Here is a 21742-nt window from a genome sequence, read left to right as displayed (position 1 = left end):
CTTGACAGTAAGTTAAAAATAACAGGGATCAAATTAATTGCTGGGAAAAAGTGAGCACCAAATTGAAAGTAACCTCAAAATATAGGTACCAAAATAGTAATTTTGCCTAAGTTAAAATGTTAACAAAAAATAGCTAATCCAAATTCCAAATGCACTGTTCATATTTGCATATGCCTTCTGCTTTTGGAAATTGTTGAGAAATGCTACATCCACAGTATTTTTATAACAAATTATAGGTGGTTAGTTGTTATTAATTCTAATTTGAACATATACTGAAATTACTTTTCTACCCTACTACTAACAACTCATAACAACCTGCTACATAAGATTTGTCGTGAAAATATTGTGGACAACATTTCTCTTTTTCTATTATTCTGATCCGGTGCTCTTAGTCTCATGTGTAGTATCCTTAAGTCTTCTTCTTATGTCACTTTCTTGCTTCATCAACAACTAAACAGTCCAAACATGCACTCATCTTCTTAAGTCATTCTCTTACCTCTACGATTCATTGTATAGTCTATTTTCTATCCAACTAATCTCATTTACAACACTGTTTCCATACAATGTCCCCACAAATGTGTTTTTTTTTTGGGTTATAAATTGTTGGTCTTTACATGTCTCAGACATCAATTAAGGTTTACTCTGAAATGGGCTTGCTCAAGCTTCCATTGCTGGTTTTACTTTTCTCGGTTTTTTCTCTTTTGAGTTTCACAGCACTCTGTGATGACACAGAGCTCACTGTGAAGTTCTTGAAGACTCCCCATGCATTCTCAAATCTCAACTCAACCGTATTCGTCTTTGAAGTTCTTGTGGGTGGGAGTAGCGCTTGCACCAACTGTAACATCACTTGCAAGGTACGTTAAACTATAGCAATGCTTTGAGCAAGTTTTACTCGCCTTTTGTTTCGGGTGCACTGTTCTCTCTCTTTCTCTCTCATGAGTTTGTATGTTTCATGGTTCTTTAGTTAATGTAAGGGCGCTGGTTGATTTAAAGAAGTAATTAGCACGTCTTTCCATTCTGTAAGGATGTAATGAGCTTGAAATTTCTTTTAGATTTTAGACTAATCAAGAAAACTATTTGGAATTCTGTTTATTCATATGTACATATTTTCGTATTTTTCTATAGTTGAGAAGATTATTATAATGAATGATTAGTTATATTCTTCCTGGTGCCAAGCTAAATTATTGGAATTTTTTTTGTTTGTTGCTTTGTGTGTGTGTTTTGCTTTCCAACTCAATGGTAAGTGGGAAGTGAAGAAGCTGCATCATGGTTTGATTTATTGTGAAAACTTTGGTTTTTCTACCACTTACCACGTTAAAAAACTTGTTGGTACAGCTGGATGATGGCTTTGGCCGCATTATTGCGTCTGAATGTGAAAATGGGACGGTTTTGTGTGAAGGCTTGCAGGATGGAAATCATAAATTTGAGGTTTGCCCCAACGGGTCTCAAGGAGTTGGCTGCGGTAGCTATAACTGGACTGTTGGTTAAGAGCCTTCCTCTTATTCTTTTTCTAATTGTTATTATATTTTCTTCAATTACCACTCTAACTTAATATAAGACCTTCCTGCTTGAAAGTCTTCAACAGTTATGTCTATTAGGAAATGTTTCTCCTCCCATGAGCTTATATTGTAACAAAACCCAATTTCTAATGTAACAAAATCCATCTACTCAATTTTCAATTTTGTATGAAACACATAAATTTTACCTTACTTACCTTATTCTTAACGACTTAAAACACACCCTGTTTACATTGAAGGTTAGTTTGACACTTTATCAAGCCTGCTGAAACCAAACCAAGTCTATGATGTTAACAATGCAGTTTAGATTTCCTGGCAATCATGTTGGCTTATAATTTTTCTATACAACTAGCTGATTTATATTATACCTTAATTTTGCAGATACGGTCCCGCCAACGGCAAATATCACCGCCTCAACTAATTTCACAAATGCTCTGAATGTTTCTATAAATGTATCTTTCAGTGAACCCTGTATTGGACCTACTGGTGGAGGAAGTTTTCTATGCTCGTCTGTGAATGATTGCAATGTGAGTAGGTGGCTAACAAACACATAAAAAAAGACTTTAAATTGATTTATGTTCTCTCTTTGATTCTAGCATTATTATAGTGTTTCAGAATTGTGGTTTTTGGGTTGATTTGTGCTCAACCTTTCTATTTATTGAAGAATGGCTTTGGGTGATTTGAGAAAGATAAAATGGAGTTCTCTCTAGAGTAATGGAGTCCACATACAACATGCAATAATGGTGGATTATCTCCCTAGTCAAGGATTTATTATCAGATCTTTTCCATAAGGATATTTTATAATAACACTGCTTGAAACACTTTTTAATATATTTTATAATCATCTTTTTAAAATGTTTGAATCACTGACAAATGTCTTGAAATTCCTCACATGGAACTGTCCACCATGTTAATTGTGTAGATGTGTAAATTGAGTTCCACAATCTAGGTTCTCTAACTAGTTATGCTGTCTAGACTGAATAATAAACCGAATTCTAACATTTTCATCACTTTTGGAAAACTCTTTACAGCTTTTGGTCTACGGTGATGGCAACGTTATACCAACCTCGCTCGAAACTCCACAGCCAAACCTCCAATATTCTATCCTTGTGGATTTATCATCCACTACTCAGTATGGGCGAGTGATTTTGGTAATGGATATGAATTTTTGTACTGACAGTGCAGGGAACAAATTTGAAAGAAACAAGAATTCTAATTTCACTCTGCGTTTCGGTGAGTAGTTTTTATTTCAGGAAGAGTTATAAGTGACATGTCCTTTCATATCTATTCTTGTTTTTATCTAATTGATGCCTTGAACTTACCTATTCGCAATTTTTATCATATTAAAATGAATAATCTGGACTGTTTATGTAGCTGACCTGTCTAATTTGATAGATTGTTGTTGTTGTTGTTGCTGCTGTTGTCAATGTGTTCTTTACATGCTCTGTTCATTAATTCTACAGATAGACGAAGTATGGTTGTCAACTTAACTACTCATGTTCCCGAAAGGCAACTTGACCTTAATGGTGAAACTAGACTGGTGCGAGCAACTAATAATTGCGTTAAACTAAGGATCTGCTTAACCTTTCGAGTGCCAGTTCTCAACTCATCTGCAGAAATTTTAAATTCTCTCAAACCGAAAATTTTATATTCTCTCCAAATGAGCCAAGGCATGCTTCTTCCTCTGAATGTCAGTAAAAGTGATCCTGGGCATCGCAGATTTGAATTTATGGTCAGATGGTTCTCACAAACTTAATTTATTTTTTCAGCAATGAGAATAGAAGTTGATTCATAGGTTAGGAGCCTGTTTAGTTGTCCTATGAATTTGGACTGACTCATTTATTTTTTTTTATAATATGTAATGCACATCATCATCTTGAATGGGGTCACGTGGAAACATTGGGGCCATTAATTGTATTGGGAAAGTTGAATCATTTTCAAAAATTTTACATGGTTGCACATCTTGAACTTTCCCCTAATATAAAATGCAAAAGGGTATTGATTATCACACAGTCATTATTTTACATCATATATACACACTACAAGCTTCATGTTTGAAATGTGGACATCCTTAAAAAATATGAATATTGCATGTGAAATTGTGGACATAGTATGTACAAAGTGTACATTATGTGTGTGTGAGAGAACATTTATAGCTATTTATATCTCTAGGACCTATTTTTCTCATACCTTTTCTTGCTTATTAATTTTCACTCTCTATTTCAGGTTGCTGGATGTATACCTGGAATGGCTATAGTCACAATAAGAATTGATGAAAACTCTATAATAAGCAGACAAGGGACTCCAGTTTCCCAAGTTGATCTTATTACTTTCCTATTTGGTACGATTGACAATAGTCTACAAGTGTTACAGGGAGAAAATAAATCACTTGTTTGTGGAAAGCTTTAGGTTTATCAAAAAAAAAAAAAAAAGATTATAAGCAATTAGGAAAGCTATATATTTAAATTTATATTTGTTGGGTGTTTCCTCCTGATAGATATAATTGTGACCTTCAGATTCTTTGAGGCCTACCGTAACGTTGATTACACCACCTTCAGATTCTCTGATGCCTGATATAAGGTTAAGTACACCCCCTTCAGATGCTCTGGGGCCTAATGGAAATTTGACCACTCTGCTCCCCATGAGGACAAGAGAACACAACATCTTTATGTGGATAAAATTCACGGAGCCTGTATTTGACTTCAACGGTTCTAAAATATCAATCAATGGAGGGGAATTAGTGAGGCAAGTCATATCTGGTTACCTTTGTGTCTAAGTATATTAACCAGTACATGAACACAGACATCACATACATAATGAACCCACACACAATTGAGAAACCATGATGATGACCTTTTTACATACCATTTGGGTTCTTGATGGAAATACTATTTCAATCAGTATGGCATATTTATTCTTGACATATTTTCATTTTTGTTCCTTTCCAATGATAGTTATTACCATTTTCAGCTTTGAAGGAGAAAAAAGTAAAAGAAAATATGCTGTAGTGATAAGAGCATTCCATGACCATGATATTGTATCTGTCAGTGTTCCTGAAAATGTAACTCACGATGTTGCTGGAAACAAAAATCAAGCTTCCAAAATTCTACTAGTAAGGCCATGTAAGGGTTTTCACTCTTATCTCTTGTTGTCAGCTCAATTGTAGTCCAACAACTATGTCCTAGATGACACTTTTGAGCTCTTTAATTTTCTTATTTATTTACTGATGTAAGGTTAAAAAAATATATACAGATTCTGTGCCCATAATATCTATTGTAATTTCTACGCTTGCAACTGCTTCATTTGTGGCGACATCTATTGCTGCTGGGCTGCTTACGGCTTCAACTGCAAGCCTTTCCTCTATTGGGACATTTTCTCCACCATTTTCTTCTGTTTCTGATCCTGCGAGTAATCTTTTTGTATGATATCTAACTCATTTGAACTGTTATTTCATTAATTGATTGTTTAGTTATACCATGATTATATGTAGCCTTTTGACAATCAAGAAAAATAATTAAAAATACTGTGGAACAAATTGACCCTTTTTCCTCCTCCTGCAAAAATAATTTTCCTTGATATTTTATACATAAAATCAATATATATATATATATATATATAAAAGTAGAGCCTCACCTGAAAGAACACGAAGTTTTGCCAAGTGGTGCATTTTTTGCAAAGATAATTGAAATATTCAAATGCTACGTCAAAAACAGAAACAAATTAAATATTAACTTTTTGTTTCATTTAGTTCAATGTTTCAAGACTTTTTTAATTAACAAATAAATATTCTTTGTATCATTTGGTTGAATGTTTCAAAACCTTTTGTTCCTCACACACACAATACTCTTTGCATTTTAATTTACCATGTTCACCTCTTACACTTCTACTCCTTCATATATCTACCCATGGCCCTTCAGTGGTGGAGCCAAGAATTTATCTTTGGGGGGGCCATATAATTTTTTTTTTTTTTTAAACATGAGATTTTGCTAAGTGGCACATTTTATGCAAAGAGAATTGAAATATTCAAATGCCACGTCAGAGACAAGAACAAATTAAATATTAACTTTTTGTTTTATTTAGTTCAATGTTTCAAGACTTTTCTAATTAACAAATAAATATTCTTTATATCATTTGATTCAATGTTTCAAAACCTTTTGTGCCTCATACATACACATAATACTCTTTGCATTTTAATTCACCATGTTCACCTCTTGCACTTCTACTCCTTTATATGTCTACCTATGACCCTTCAGTGGTAGAGCCAGAAATTTATCTTTGGGGGGCCCATATAAATTATTATTATTTTTATTTTTGTATATAAAATCTAAAATAGTAATGTACAATACTTCATAACTCAATATATGCTATAAACAACAATTAAATACATGTTAAAATTTTTTTTGAAGTGCTAAATACATGTTAATATAGTAGCATATACTATATATTTTACTCAAACTAATCGAGTACATTTAAAAAATTATATTGCCATTAGGTATATAATATATTGATTATTATAATAACAAATAATATATTATAAGGAAAATAAAAAAAGAAAGCAAATGAAAAGTAAAGTAAACATAGGAGCATTGGACAAGAGCGAGGGACTTACGAAAGCTTCAAGCATGTTTTCCCCTTTTTCTTGTCTAGTCTAATCAGACAAAACTTTTACTTTTATATTGTAAACACAAAACTACAACAGCAGTGGGAAAAGGAAAGAACTAGAAAGAAAAAAGAAGAAGAAGAATGCAAATGCCAATAGGGAGAGAGAGAGAGAGAGAGAGAGAGAGAGAGAGTACTGAGAGCAAAATATGAGAGTACTGTGAGCAAAATATTTTTCAATTGTGTGGGGACCTAAGTTGCTAACCTTTCAATTTTTCTATTGCTGTGGTACAAGTAAGCCTTAGATGTGTTGGGATGAAAATTATAATTTTTTTTCCCTTTTATTTGTTGAGGTAATTGTTAAAATATCTATGTATTCATTTTAAAGATGCTATATCTAAAAATATCATGTGCAACACACAAATCTGCGACTAGTTCAATATAAAATGCAAGCCCTCATTCCTTAGTTGTATCCAACTCATATGGTTAGGATTAGATGAGACAACAATGTTAGAGTTAAGTAGTGTCGTCAAAAGATTAAAGGTAAAAAACATTATTTTTGGTTTGTGTATATTTGATATGAGATGGCATGAAGGGCCATAGTGGCAAACCATCATTATGACCGAGGGGGGCCTTGGCCCTCCCAAAAATTTTCAAAAAAATTAAGGAAATTATTTTTTGAACTATCCTAAATAATTTGAAAATTTTTAAAAGAACCTTGTCATTTTGGCCCCTATACCCGATAACACACACACACACACACACACACATATATATATATATATATATATATATTTATATTTAAGAAAGTCTAAAAATAAACATAACTTTCATTTAAATAAAAGAATAGTGCTAGAGATACAAACTATTTTACAGAAAATATTACACATTGTTTATGTGGTGAGTGATTATTGGTAAATGAAAAGTGATATTAATGGTGGGCCTAGATGAAAACTAATAAGAGATTGGTCACATCAACATTTTGTAAAAATATTGTAAAATAGAATAAAATTCATAAATATATATGTCAAAAAATTATAATAATTAAACATTTAGCATCTTTAAAATGAATACATAGATNATATTGGGTAGTTTTAACTTTTCATATAATTTTACCTTTACATAATCATCTATTTTAATTTAGATTTAAAAAAAACTTTAATTTAGATATTTATAAGTAAACAATGAAATAATGATTCATGAATAATAAAATATATATATATATATATATCTATGCATATTTATCTTATGCGGTTGTAACTTTACATATAATTTTGCATTTATAATTCACAATTTCTTTTTTCAAAAAAAAGCCTTTTACATTTCCTTGGAGTTATTTTTTAAAATTTTTTAATAAAACATTTGACATACCACTAACCTTACCACTTCATACATTAAAAAAAATTAAGGCTCATTATTAATTCCATTAATATATTATAGATATCTTAATCAATTAAGACCAAACTAGAGAAATGCTTTCATATTTCCAAAAAAAAAAACCTTTGACATACCACTAACATAACTACATCTATAACTATTTAAGCCTTCTATGATATCTATTTTTTATTGATAACCATAAAGTTTACAACTAGCAAGGGAACATACAAATAATAAGGAATAAATGAAGGAAGAAAAAAAGAAATGAAATCAAACGTCAATTAATAACCGTTATTTGGAAAATAAAAAGGTAGTCAAGAGGAGTAAAAAATAAAATAGAGATGGCTACACAGAGAACATTGAAAACTTTATAGTGCAATAAAATCAACAATTAAATATAATAATACAAAATTTAAACTTAAAACTAATCAAACTCTAACTAGGGAAACTTTATATATATATATATATTAATTATAATCTTCATACACCATGACTTAAAAAAACTCAATGAATAGTTCTATTTAATGTCTATGTTATGCAAATCATCAACCAATAAATATATGATAATGGTAAAAAATGTTACAGACAAGATTATGAAAAATATGATAAAAAATTAAAAAAAAAAAAAAAAAAAAACTCTTTATAAAGTCTAGAGACTAAATTAGTATTTTATCTAAAAAATATCATGTGCAACACACAAAATTGCTGCTTATTACTACGGCGTAGTGATGATCAACTCTGAACGTTTAACCACTTGTAGATGTGTGTTTTTAGAAGACTAAAAGTATACATAATTGCTTTAGTTGGAACTATATAACTATGCAAATATTGTTGTGAGTGGTTCCATCATTTGCAAATTATCAAGTTTGGTGGCCTTACAAAACAGATATTTCATTTTGCAAAAATCTTTACATGAACTCCTCTTTTGTGACAACCTTTTTTTATTTTTATTTTTTGCTGAAACAACTTAAGAATATTAAGACTTAAGTTAACACATGTGGTAGTTGTAAAACATGTTAGTGATATGAAAAATAGAAAGATTTAGATATTTTTTAAAAAAAATTTAGTAGATTGTAATATAAAACATTTTTTTCTCAATATTTTATGTAACTTTTCCCATAAGATCAATATTGTTGGCATCCTTTAAAGATGATACATAATATTTTTGAGAAGAAGAAGAAGAAGCAGAGACGATGTTAACACATAATATAAAATTATTAAGTTTGCGTGATTTAAATTTGTGGCAAAAAAAAATCTTAAATGTATCTATGATAAAAGTTTTTATCTAAATGATATATAGTAGTTCATACTTTTTTAGACTTGATTCAAAAAGCTCATTCTCTATAGCCTTTTAAGTTTACAAATTGCTCTTTTCTCAAAAAAAAAAAAAAAAAAAATCTACAAATTGCTCAATCTATGGGCCTAGATACATTCAAAGGGTGGTATCTAAATTATAAATTATATGACCCTTTATCACATAAACATATTGATTCCCCCAATGTATGGTAAAGGAAGGGCAGGTTTGTCTCTAGCTAGTTTCTTAATTTGTACAACATAATTTAATAGTATGGAGGATGTGACTGGATTTAAATGTTAAATAAAATAATATGAGAGAAAAAAAAGAGTAAAAATAAAAATATATGGCAATAAATATCAAATGATCCAAGTCATTCTATGTAATATAATAACAATATATTATTATATACTATATGTATAATGTAGTAGGATAATATTTAATCAAAGAGAATATAAAAGATAACAACTTAAAGCACAAAAATAAATTACATCAACCTAAAGTTGAATTCTAATTAACACAAAAATTCATCAACCTAACAAATTGATGCAATAAAAATAAAAAATAAAAACAAAAAATGAAAAACAAATTGAGAGAGAGAGAGAGAGAGAGAGAGAGGTAACCTTTTTTGTGTGAGAAAACTATGTATAGAATGAAAAAGAAAATGTCAAATTTATAGTAAGATGTTGAAAATAAAAAAAAGTCAAAATAAAAGAAAATAAAAAGGTAGAGAAAGAATGATATTAAGGTAGAAAGTAATGGGGAGATGAAGAGGTAAAAGGGAGGGAGAGTTTTGGAAAATTAATAATAAAAATAATGTTTAAAAGATATTTTAATTTTTAAATAATGGAGTTTTTAAGTCACCTTAAATCAGAAAATGTTTAAAAATATATATATAAAAAAAAACTAGAAACAAAAAATGATGATGTGGCTACTGATGTAACTCAACGTGAGCGTAACAACACTAAATACTACGCTTCAACTTTTAGTAATATATAGATAACAATGGCAATTATGATTTTGATGTAAATATTGAATGTTGTGAATTTGTGGGTTTTGTATATAATGTGATTAACTGTGAGTGTTTAGGATATATATTTTGTTTTAGAATTAAGGAGAAAGAGAAAGATATATTCTATATAAAATTTCATTCTATAATATTCCTCTAAAGCCGTTTCTTTTTTTCTTCTCATTATTCAATTGAATAATTATAATGGATCTGTGTATATAATTTATAATTATTACTTTTCATGAACTCATTTTTAATAAAGTTCTATAACAGTTATGCTATAATACATATATAACATTCTCTAAAACCATCTTACATAAAACATTACAACATTATCCGTATATCGCATGGATAACTTATTAGTTTATTATATAATTGAGCTCTCTAAGTGTGCACTTGGCACAAATTAAAAAACTAGCTTATTTTACTATTCATCTTATTTTCGATACTATTCATGAGTCCCACTATATTTTTTGATACTATTCATGAGTCCCACTATATTTTTTGATACTATTCATGGGTCCCACTATACTATTTCTACTAATGTTTACCTTTATTTATAGTACTTTCAGCAAAAAAAATTTAGTTTTAGCAAAATAAGCAGATCCCAAATGGACTTTAAATATTTTTATTGTTTTGAGACTTTTGACCATGTTATTCTATTATTGGCAATTTGGATTAAAGATGAGAGAGAGAGAGAGAGAGAGAGAGAGAGAGAGAGAGAGAGAGAGAGAGAGAGAGAGAGAGAGAGAGAGAGAGAGAGAGAGAGAGAGTGGTGGGGTGGAGTGAGGAACAAATAAAAATAGACCCTCTAGAAAGCATCATTCTTGTAGACTTTATCAAACCTTATATATGATTTTTGGCGGGTAGATTAGCGTAACATACTGTCATTTATGTATCCGATAAAAATAACTTATCAAACCTTATGAATTGATCACTTTGTAGAACTAAGTTACATTTTTCCTTTTCTCTTTCATACAGAGAATGGCAGGCCATATTCAGGTTTTTGCATTATCTACATGGTTGGGAGTGACACTGCCAGTGGAGTATTATGAATTTGCAAGGCGTTTGCAATGGAGCATTCCCTACTTCAATCTTCCATGGGAAACTGGGCACACTCACTCAAGTCCTCCTCCAACTCACTTCACTTCAGGTCTAAAATTCATGATTCAGGAACTTTCCCAAGTGTGCAGCAAAAGGCTATTTCCAAACTCAAGCAGTTGAATGCAAATGAATATATAGAACTCTTTAAGGTCTGAAACTTCTACTTTTTCTGTGATTTGCTTTTGACTTCTTTAATCATACAATGAATAAAATTTGTGATAGAATGCATTGTACAGCTGCAGAATAGTGGACGAAACCCTAATTCGAGGGTAAGTTATGAGGCCTCTTATTTCTATCTAGGACAAAGTTTAGCTACAAAATTGGTTGTAGCCTTAGGCTACAAATTCACTCAATAAAATAAATATTACTGCATATTTTGAAAATCTAACCGTTGAATTACATGTTCTTTACGCTCTTAATGCACATGTCAATTTTTGTGTCAATCGGATATCATTTATTATATAATCTATAATCTTATATTTTATGCATAATTTTAAATTACAAAAACTTGCAATTTAAAAATTTATTGATGACATAGCTATTGATCTTTAATTTTCTTGAAATTTTGCAAACATGAAGGATATAAGAAGAAGATGCAATCTAATGGTGGATTTGTCAAAATTCACCTCTAATAAAAAGATATTTAGTGAGTTTGTAACCTAAGGCTACAACCAATTTTGTAGCTAAACTTTGTTCTTTCTATCTATTACATGCACTTGCATATGGATTTTAGAGACAGAGAAAAAAGAAGAAGGAAATATTCAATATAAATCAGAAAAACTATGAAAGCGATAAAGGAATATTTTGTCAATTTTAAAAGAATTTTTGAATGGAAATTAAATAATTCTGGGAATGGACCATTTGTTATGCTAGTTATTCAGATGTAGAATTTTTTGAAGGTTCTATGAAAAATTAAAACTATTCATGCTTTGAATTATTTCAAATTATTGATCAAACCAAAAGGACAAACTTGATACTTAATTCCCTATTATTCATTTCTATTTAATTCATGAATTCATCATTTGGATTTTGAAGTGCCACAAACAGACTCATTTATTTATCAATGAAATATCTTACTAGATTTTGTCTCGTGTAGGTGGGAGGATTTTAGTAGAACTATGTTCTGGTTAGCCATAATTGGTGGCAGTTTAATATTGCTGCATGCTTTACTCCTTGCCATCCTAAAATTCAAGAAGCAAAAGCAGAGGAGTTATGGAGTACTTGCATTCCCAAGATTTGAAATATTTCTTGTAAATCTTGCAGTGCCTAGTATTTGTGAAGCCTCTGCTGCTCTAATTAGAGGTAACTTGACAGCTTGTTTCCTCCCCCGCAAATGAATCCTTATATATGCATTTATCATGCAAAATTTGAGTTTCAAAAGATTATTATGCTGCTTGCTTCTTCATTTTTTTTTTTTTTAGTAATTGCAAACCCCATACTAGCATCTTTAAACTCATTACTTACATTGAATTCATTAATCAAGGAATTGCCTATTTCTCATTATGATATGCCCTAGAATGAGCTACGTTTGTTTTTGTGTGTGTGTGTGTGTGTGTGTGGCACCAGAACTGGTCTAGAGTCCCATCTTCTCACATATTTAAGAATTGCAATGCAGTTGATGTTTCACAATGTTTGGACGTTAACTCAAATCACTTCTTTGAGCATGACAACATTCATAGGCATAGTTATTCTGATTGCATCATATCGGAGTTATGCAAATGTGTATCTAGAACCAAGATTCACATTTTTTGCACATTTACATGCTCTTTATCATTGGTTTAATGCTAAGAACTTCAAGTATTACATAACTACGTGGCTTAATCTTTTCTCACTTTTGTGAATTAAGGGGGAAAGACATCAGGGATTGTAGTTGGCACTCTGATTTTGGTTGCTGTGTCTTTTCTACTGCTGGACTTGCTCTGGTTCCTCTCTACTGGTATTACATTTGCAAAGCGGGTTCTATACAATGAAGATAATCAAGTGATTCAAGTAGGTCAGAGAAATCTTAGAATAGCCCGACTAACTTTGGGTCCTGGTAATAGAGGCCAGTGGACATGGAGAAGGGAACAAAACTTTGATTGCCTAACCATGTTAGGGCCTCTATTTGAAGATTTAAGAGGCCCCATTGCCCTTGATGATGAAACTGGAGTGGATTCTGGCGGCACTGACTTGGCTCCACTAAGTTCAGCACAAAGTATGTCTCGTTCAACTAGGCCGAGTCATATTCCCCCCACAAGATCAAGTACTGTAGCAACTCCGGCAGTCCCATCGACGTCCAACACAAGTGCTCATACACATGGTGATTATCAAATCATTGCCCCTGATGGCAAAACTAAAGAGGTAGAGGTTTCTGGGGGCAGTGTATCTTCTATCCAATATCTGTTTATGCAACTCAGAATATACTACACACTGATTGAGTCCGTGAGACGCGTTATGCTAGGGGCTCTAGGTGGTGCCTATAAAAATACCTGGTCTTCTACGATTCCTGTTATAATCTTGTTATGCATCACTTCTTTGCAGCTCTTCTTCCTTGTTCTCGAGAAGCCATTTATTAAGAGAAGAGTTCAGTTGGTTGAGATAATCTCAGTTGCCAGTGAAGTATGTGTATTTGCTCTCACTTTGGTTCTCTTGGACAAGAAATTGTCATCCAAGCAAGAGACTATAGCTGGAGTGTCCATGCTTGTACTTTTCCTGATGGGGTTTTTACCACAGATTGTGAATGAATTGTATGCTTTGCGCAGACAGATAAAGCAGCTGGACACCACTAATAAGCGTTTTCGAATTGGTTTGAGGATAGCTTCATTTGGAATTCTTCTTTTTTTCTTCTCACAAGAGTCTTTGAATTACAACTTCCCAGATTGTTTTGGGGATAAAGATCTTAATGAGACTGTTGGTGAAGGGGGTGAAGAGTCCACTAATGTCACTGGCAACCAAGGGGATGAAGATCCTAATGTCACTGGTAACCAGGGGGATGAAGATAATAATGCAACTAAAAGGAACAGGAACTCTGGGAGAAGGAACAAGGACTCTAGGAACAGGAAAAGGAACAGGAATGACAATAGGAACTCGGAAACTACTGTGCCAAAAAAATCATGGTTAAACCAACTGGTAAAGACAGTTACGAACTGTTTGGGGATTGCCTGAGATAATTTGAAGATGGCAGCCAGCAATGTGACCCATTAGAATTGTGATTTGATTTATTAGGTGTTATAGTAGTTTCTTAATTAGTTGTTATTCATTAAGCATGCGTGTAAGGCTTTTGTAAAAGCCTATGAACATAATATTGGATTATCAGAATGTTTGTGAGAAAAATCAAACCTATATTATATATATATATATATATACTTGTTAGGAGGTCTTGGTAACGCCTCAACGCATAACCATAAAATTTCTTTTGACATTCACTTTAATAATTAGCCCTCAAAAATGGGACTTGGCCCCCCAAACTATTTGAGTTGGTCCAATAATATTCTTAAAAAAAATTGTCTAATTTGTCTAGTAGTTATAGACAACATATTGTTTCTTAAATTCATTTTCTATGGTAAAATATGTTCTCTTATTTTTTAAAGTTTTAGATCATTTATGTTTTTGAAAACTTCATTAATTCAATTGAAATTTTTTTTACTCACAACGGTAGACAATTTGGTAATTTATATTGAAAATGAAAATTGTAAGTATTTCACTATGGAAGATGGTGAAAAATTAATTTAATTCTATGAAACATTTAATTTGAAGAATTCATTATGAAAGATACTAATTTTTTGTGTATGTGTATAGACACGTATTTGTGTATGTGTATAAAAGTTTGTATAGACTAATAATTAGCAACACAAATCGGCCCCCCCAAACAAAAATTTATGGCTCCGCCCCTTATTACCAGTGAAGTAGGTTTATTTGCTATTTGTTTTGTTCTCTTGGAGAAGGAATTTTCCGCCAGGGTTGAGACTATAGTTGGAGTGTTCATGCTTGTACCTTTCCTAGTGGGATATTTACCACAGATGATGAATGAATGGTGTCCTTTGTATAGACAGGCAAAGCAGCTGGACTCGGTTGAGATGTCTTTCTTAACTGGTTTGAAGATAGCTCAATTGGATTAATTCTGCTTTTCATCCCACACAAGTTTTTGGAAAGCAGGTTCCCAGTTAATGGTCACCATGGGGATGGAGAGACTAATGTCACTAGTTCCTCAGCTGAAAGGAACAGGAACTCTGGGAGTAGGAATTCGGGCACAACTGTGCCAGAACAATCATGGTTGAAACAGCTAAGAGAACTGGCAAAGGCTAGCTTTAGTAAGGATGAAAGTGGGGCTCCAAGTGATCCCTCAACCAGTCGTGCAAGATGGAGTGGGTTTTGGGGCACTAAAGGTAGTGGGAGCCCTACTTTAAATGCATCTTCTGATTTCAAGTGGAATCCAAGTGGGTTGTACAATGATTTAGAAGCCATTTTTGCATCCAAGTGAAAGTTAATGATTCAAAGAACATTTCATTTCGAACTCTGGTTTCATTGCAGTTTCTTTATCCATCTTCCAACAGCAGATGCAGTGCTAACTCCACTATTTTTTGAGAAATGGGTGATTGCTTAGAATTGTGGAGATGGGGTTGTAACCCTTTTTATTTTTAAGTTGTGACCCATTTTGTGGGGCACATAAGAGTAAAATTTTGTCTTCTTTTGAATAGCCGTGAAAGTTAGAACTATAAAAATTTAATTTAAGCAAAAGTTGGAACTTGTTTGTATCTAGTTGTATTGGTGCATATGTGCAAGCATGGAACTGCAATTAATATGTAGTATTTAGGGAAATCAAGTTTGCTTCAAATCAGATCTAAAAGCTTTATTTTTGACCTGAGAAGCAAGTAAACTGAGAGTAAAAACAAATTTAACGATTGGCCAATGGTAGCTTGATTATCATTCTTGTTGCCACCGAGTGACAAAAGTTAATTCTGTAAATTCATGCCCCCTTCAGTCTTTTGCATTCCCTAGATTCCCTAAGTGCAGTCACTAGCTTCACTTATTTTGCACTGTATTTAGTCTAATATTTGCTAACATGTCATCACACTAAGTCACTAACCATACTCAGCAAGGGACATGGAGCTTGAGCCCTTATTGCAACTTAAGTTAGTTGAAAGCTTCACCAACCATATTACTGTGGTGGCAAAAATAAGAGTCTGTGTTGGCTTGCTCTTTTCATGATCGGCTTCTTCGAATATGGATGCCACAAAGTGATATCACAACATGATTTAGTGCATCTAAGAGCATCTGTCTAATTGCATTCAGAAGGATCCAAGTCCGACGTTTTCACTCTTCCAAAATCTATATTGATACTTAATTAGGTATGTGTGAACATGATACCTAACCTCTCTTCCTCCCTGGTAAATTGAGGCAGAGAATGCATTTACTTGTTATTATCAAACTCATTTGAAACATTGATAGGCAATTTATCAGCTCAAGAAAATGTAGACAAATGTGCTTAAATTTTATACTTGCACTTTCGCCCATTTGGTGTTGAGTAATACACATATGCCCCTCCCTCCCAAACCCCACACAAAGAACCAATGGTTCTGGGCTCAGTTACAGTGTGGTCTTGGTCCATGCATGGGCTTTGCCTCACATAGCCTGGAAGCATCAGATTTTGGTCCATTTGGTCTCAGGTTTAAGCTTAACTTGAGCCTAGTGGAACCTCTTCTGACATAAAATGGAGGTCATTAAGAACTTAAACCTGCTGAACAAGTGAACATTCAATGAGCTTTCGGACCATCTTTCAGTTGCTTGCTCAAGTTTGGCAATTATACTTGATCTTCAGAGTTCAGACCCATATAAATAAAAATAAATAAATAAAGACAAAGAAGATCTTTGTTTTTGTTTAAACCAGAAGTGCTTTACAATCTTAACCTTGGATTAGTATATTTGTTGTAAGTTAGCAACTGCTATTAGTACATTTGTCATAAATGTACTAATATAAGAGCATAAATCAATTTATGCTCTTATATTCTCTCTCGTCTTCTTGTTTATGTATTTTATTCTTTTCAGTGTTTCCAGAAAGTGAATTATTAGTACATAGCACATGTGAGAGAGAGTGAGCGAGCAGGGAAATCAATGTATTTAAGGTTGAGCTTCAATGACCTTGTCATCTTACAAGTTACCACCACTACCACTACATTTGTCACCTTATGAAGGAGATAAGATTATCATTTTCAATAATTTTCTGTCTTTGCTCTTTCTTCCAGCTCATGTAGGGGCTCTATGCCTCCATCACCAGAGGCACCAACACTTCGTATGTTTTTTGTTTTTTCAAATTCTTTCTAGCCGTACATAATAACATCTATCATTGAAATTGATGGTCCCCAACAATTCGAACCCAGCACATTATTCATTCTTGGCACATAATCGCGAGGCCAAACGGACTCCTATAATTTGCATAGTAAAGACGAATGGGGATGAATTTGCTGAAGCAGTTTCTTATCCTTCGGAACTAAAACAGTCGAATAATCAATATTATAACTAAAACCTTTGGACCTTTCTGAAATATGTCCGAGTTCTTCCATAACCCTTGGACCTCTCTGAAAGGTGTCCAAAGTTATTTTTAGAACTTTAAACCTTTGCAAGACCTACGTTTGGACTAGATCCTGTATTGCTTTTAGCTTTTCAAAAGATCATAACGAGAAGGTGATAAGAACATTTGTATTATTATATAGAATAAGTATAACATTATTTACCATTATTGAGTTGCTAATTTTTTATTGATTGTCATTTGAGTCTACCTACACCAATTTATTTTTAGAAAGCAGAAGTTCATTTGTATCCACTATCAAAGGTAGAAGCAAATCTAGGAGCAAATAAGATCATCAAAGTGGTACTGATTATTGTCTTCTATAATAAAATAAAATAAAATAAAATAAAATAAAAGTAATAACTCTGCCAAAGGAGAAATTATTAAGTCTGTGCCCTGTGAGAGGGAGGACTCCTTGTACAGACCTAATAATATGATCTCCTGCCAAAGGCCCACCTCCTCCCACAGTCTTAGCCGACGCATCAACCTTAGTACTCTCCCAGAGATGCACGCATCTTCCTTAGATTAGCATTTGGATAAACACTACCACAAATACTTATACTCTGTTATACAAATATATATATATATATATATTTTTTTACTGAAATTGTGTTTTTAACTCACAGTTCAAAAAATGTGTATATCCGTGCGTGTAACGAGTAATACTTAGGTATTTTCGAAAAAAAATGATGCCCTCTTTTCTCGTATTCATGATAGAGTCTATTTATTAAAGAAGAGAAATGTTAACAAATGCTCCTAAAAGCATTGGTTTAGAAACCATTTTTAGAAACATTTTTATTTGAAATTGATAAAGCAATTAATTTTTATGATAGTTTTTATAGGCACTTTTGGAGCACGGAGAATAATACTCTCTCCTCTCATATTCATGGTAGAGTCTATTTATTAAAAAATAGGAATGTTAACAACTGTCATAAGAGCATTAATTTAGGAACTATTTTTAAAAACATTTTATTGGAAATTGATAAATGAATTAATTTTATTTTTTACTGAAATTGTGTTTTTAACTCACAGTTCAAAAAATGTGTATATCCGTGCGTGTAACGAGTAATACTTAGGTATTTTCGAAAAAAAATGATGCCCTCTTTTCTCGTATTCATGATAGAGTCTATTTATTAAAGAAGAGAAATGTTAACAAATGCTCCTAAAAGCATTGGTTTAGAAACCATTTTTAGAAACATTTTTATTTGAAATTGATAAAGCAATTAATTTTTATGATAGTTTTTATAGGCACTTTTGGAGCACGGAGAATAATACTCTCTCCTCTCATATTCATGGTAGAGTCTATTTATTAAAAAATAGGAATGTTAACAACTGTCATAAGAGCATTAATTTAGGAACTATTTTTAAAAACATTTTATTGGAAATTGATAAATGAATTAATTTTATGACAGTTTTTTATATTTCTCTTGAAAATGGTGTTAAAGCTTTCTAAATTTGGTTTATTAACAATTGCCCTTTGAGCACCCATTAACATAACTCTTTATTAAATTTATAGTGAATTTTATCATGAATGTAAGAGGGGGAAATATTAATTATTTATACTCCAAAAATATCTAAGAATTTTCCATATATACCACAGTATATAATGCATACTACATTTTATCTTTTGAATGACGTTTATTACACATATTTTAATTCACACAGTTTTGCATACACACCCCAAATAATAGAACTCATAACTTGAAGTTACGATTTCAAAATCGTGAATTCAAATCACAAGTTCCGTGGTTTTAAGATACATGTGCAAATCTGTGTAGATTAACTTGTGTGCCACAACATTTATCTCTTTTTCTTTTTCATTTTTTCTTACCGTGTGCATCCTCGCCTTATCATAAGTATGATGATCAGCGAGCCATCTTACATTGCCATACAAAACCGGCACACACATTCACTCACCCAAGCCGGTCTCTCTAAAAGCAACAAGCTATGGGTTACAGAGCTTTAGAACTTGTAATATCATCAACCAAAGATTTGACGAACGTAAATAGTACAACAACAATGAAGCCTTATGTAGAAGTTTCCATTTGCGACAGCCAGAACAAGGACCTTACCCCCGTGCAAAAATCACTACACTCAGAACGTGGTTCAAACCCCACATGGAACTTCCAAGTTAAGCTCTACATCGACGTCGCCAAAGCCAAGGAGAACAGCCTTGCTCTCGTTGTTAAGCTCATGTCGTACAGAATATCTCACTTAAAACCGAACAAAGAAATAGGTGAAGTTCGTGTGCCCATCGTGGAACTGCTAGATGGTTTTGGTGAGGCTGAAGCTAACGCAGTAGCTGAAAAGCATGTGACTAAAGATGCTTTGGGCTCAGATGGGAAGACCCAAGGAACACTAAATTTTTCTTATAAGGTCGGGAGGACTGAAGAATACCCACCAGCTGGTTATGCTTCACTGGAGCCAAGCGGCACGGTAGGTTCGTTTTTCAAGGCGTTGGGGGAAGAGATAACAGCGGCACTGATCTCAGTGGGTGTATCATTTGGGGTTTCCCAAGCTGTTGACTCTGCTCTGAATCGTGCTGATGATGAAGGTGAAAATGCATCTGAAGCTGGAAAATTTTTCTTATAAGGTCGGGAGGACTGAAGAATACCCACCTGCTGGTTATGGTTCACTGGAGCCAAGCGGCACGGTAGGTTCGTTTTTCAAGGCGTTGGGGGAAGAGATAACAGCGGCACTGATCTCAGTGGGTGTATCATTTGGGGTTTCCCAAGCTGTTGACTCTGCTCTGAATCGTGCTGATGATGAAGGTGAAAATGCATCTGAAGCTGGGTTTGGTCAATTGGTCAAGGAACTGTAGGGATCTAATTAAAGGGTTATATGATCTACTCGATCATGTAAATCTTTAGCATAAAAATAATAATAATAATAATAAAAATAAAAAATAAAAAGAAGCAGCTAATAATGTAATCGAGTAGTAATATAGCCTCTTGCTGTTTCATTTAGTCTTTCTTAGAATGTCGTGTTGCAGGCTACTACTAGGGGAGTAGTGTTTATTATATATGAAGTCGCGATAATTTCCAATTAAAGTCATGATTTCAATTGCTTTTGGAGATATGTAAAACAGTATGTGTGTAATAAATTTAACTTTAACCAGTGTTATGTTATGTAATGTGTTGTTTAGCTTTTGTATATGCATGTAGCTCTGTTTATAAATTATCTATTATACTAATTTTGCACTACATTATTTGTCATTCTCTTGTTTGATTTCGTTTTGGGGGATGATTTTAGTTGTTTTACTCACTTTTTATTGATTCTACTAGCTACAGATTCACGCGATGCGTGAGAATGAATATATATATATATATATATGTGTGTGTGTGTGTGTGTGTAAACATTATATAATGGGGTGTACTATATAAAAAGTAACACTTAAAAAAAATACTTCAAATACTGTCAATTTAAAAAAAAAAAAATTTCTGCAAGTATTTTTTTTTATCTTTTTATCTCTACAAATATATTATTCTATTATTTTTTGTGTATTTAATTAATATTTTTTTTAAGGTGAATCATATCCTTCTATCTTTTGTTGTAGTGTGTTATATTTGCCTAATATGCAACTAAACTTTATAAGTTTCAAATTTATTATTCAAATTTCTAATCTTTCAAGGAATAAGGAGATTATTATAAAATTAAGTTAGATTTTTATAATAATTAAAACTAAATTATCACGGCACTCTCCTTGAAAAAATAATTGAAGATTATTTTAATTATCTTTTCAAAGAGAGCGCCACGTGCCATAATAATTAAGATAGACTTATTGCAAAATTACAATGTTATCTTAATCAAAATTAAAATGAAATCAAAGGAATAAAAGATAGACCTCATAATAATTTATTATTCAAAATTTCAAACAATTGGTTTGCTATTTCAAATTCATAGTAATGTAGATTGTGTTTTGATATAAACTCATGTTCATATTTCCAAAAAAATCTAAGTATTAACCCTCCACTTTCAATATAAACAATAGAAATTAGAGTTTATGATGGTGTGTTGTGCATCATGTTGGTAAAAAAAATTAATTTTGCAATACACAATCACAAACTAGCTAGACATGTATGTCATGTCACTAATTTCTCAATGTATATGGAAGATGTCCCATCACACACATTTGCTACTTATTAGGTAGATTTGCATATTTCTTAATAAAGTTTGTAGTCTTCTTTCTTAAATTAAAAAAAAAAAAAAAAAAAAGAAAAAAAGAAGAAGATAGAAAAAAAAAAAAAGTGACGTGACTGTTGATGTAGATCAAAAGAGCATAACAATAATAAATATTA

General features: G+C 32.2%; 3 protein-coding genes across 3 annotated transcripts; all 3 read left to right on the top strand.

Moving 5' to 3' along the window:
* Nucleotides 1-1306: 1306 nt before the first annotated feature.
* Nucleotides 1307-10903, top strand: LOC111986429 (uncharacterized). The gene is made up of 7 exons (XM_065764677.1): nt 1307-1483; nt 1899-2044; nt 2549-2750; nt 2981-3249; nt 3744-3858; nt 4034-4936; nt 10778-10903. Exons 3-6 carry the CDS (start codon nt 2672-2674, stop codon nt 4291-4293), a joined length of 723 nt encoding a protein of 240 aa, XP_065620749.1. The 5' UTR covers nt 1307-1483; nt 1899-2044; nt 2549-2671; the 3' UTR covers nt 4294-4936; nt 10778-10903.
* Nucleotides 10904-11978: 1075 nt separating this feature from the next.
* On the top strand, nt 11979-15359 carry LOC136063783 (uncharacterized). The gene is made up of 4 exons (XM_065764671.1): nt 11979-12202; nt 12747-14008; nt 14824-14957; nt 15035-15359. Exons 1-4 carry the CDS (start codon nt 12019-12021, stop codon nt 15357-15359), a joined length of 1905 nt encoding a protein of 634 aa, XP_065620743.1. The 5' UTR covers nt 11979-12018.
* A 4032-nt stretch (nt 15360-19391) lies between these two features.
* Nucleotides 19392-20265, top strand: LOC111992867 (protein SRC2). The gene is made up of 2 exons (XM_065764670.1): nt 19392-19998; nt 20054-20265. Exons 1-2 carry the CDS (start codon nt 19392-19394, stop codon nt 20263-20265), a joined length of 819 nt encoding a protein of 272 aa, XP_065620742.1.
* The last annotated feature ends 1477 nt before the right edge of the window (nt 20266-21742 follow it).

This window comes from Quercus suber, unplaced genomic scaffold, assembly GCF_002906115.3.
Source record: "Quercus suber isolate HL8 unplaced genomic scaffold, Cork oak 2.0 scaffold_577, whole genome shotgun sequence".
Classification (NCBI taxonomy): Eukaryota; Viridiplantae; Streptophyta; class Magnoliopsida; order Fagales; family Fagaceae; genus Quercus; species Quercus suber.
Note: the sequence above shows the minus strand (reverse complement) of the source record. Positions and strands in the feature narration are given on the sequence as shown.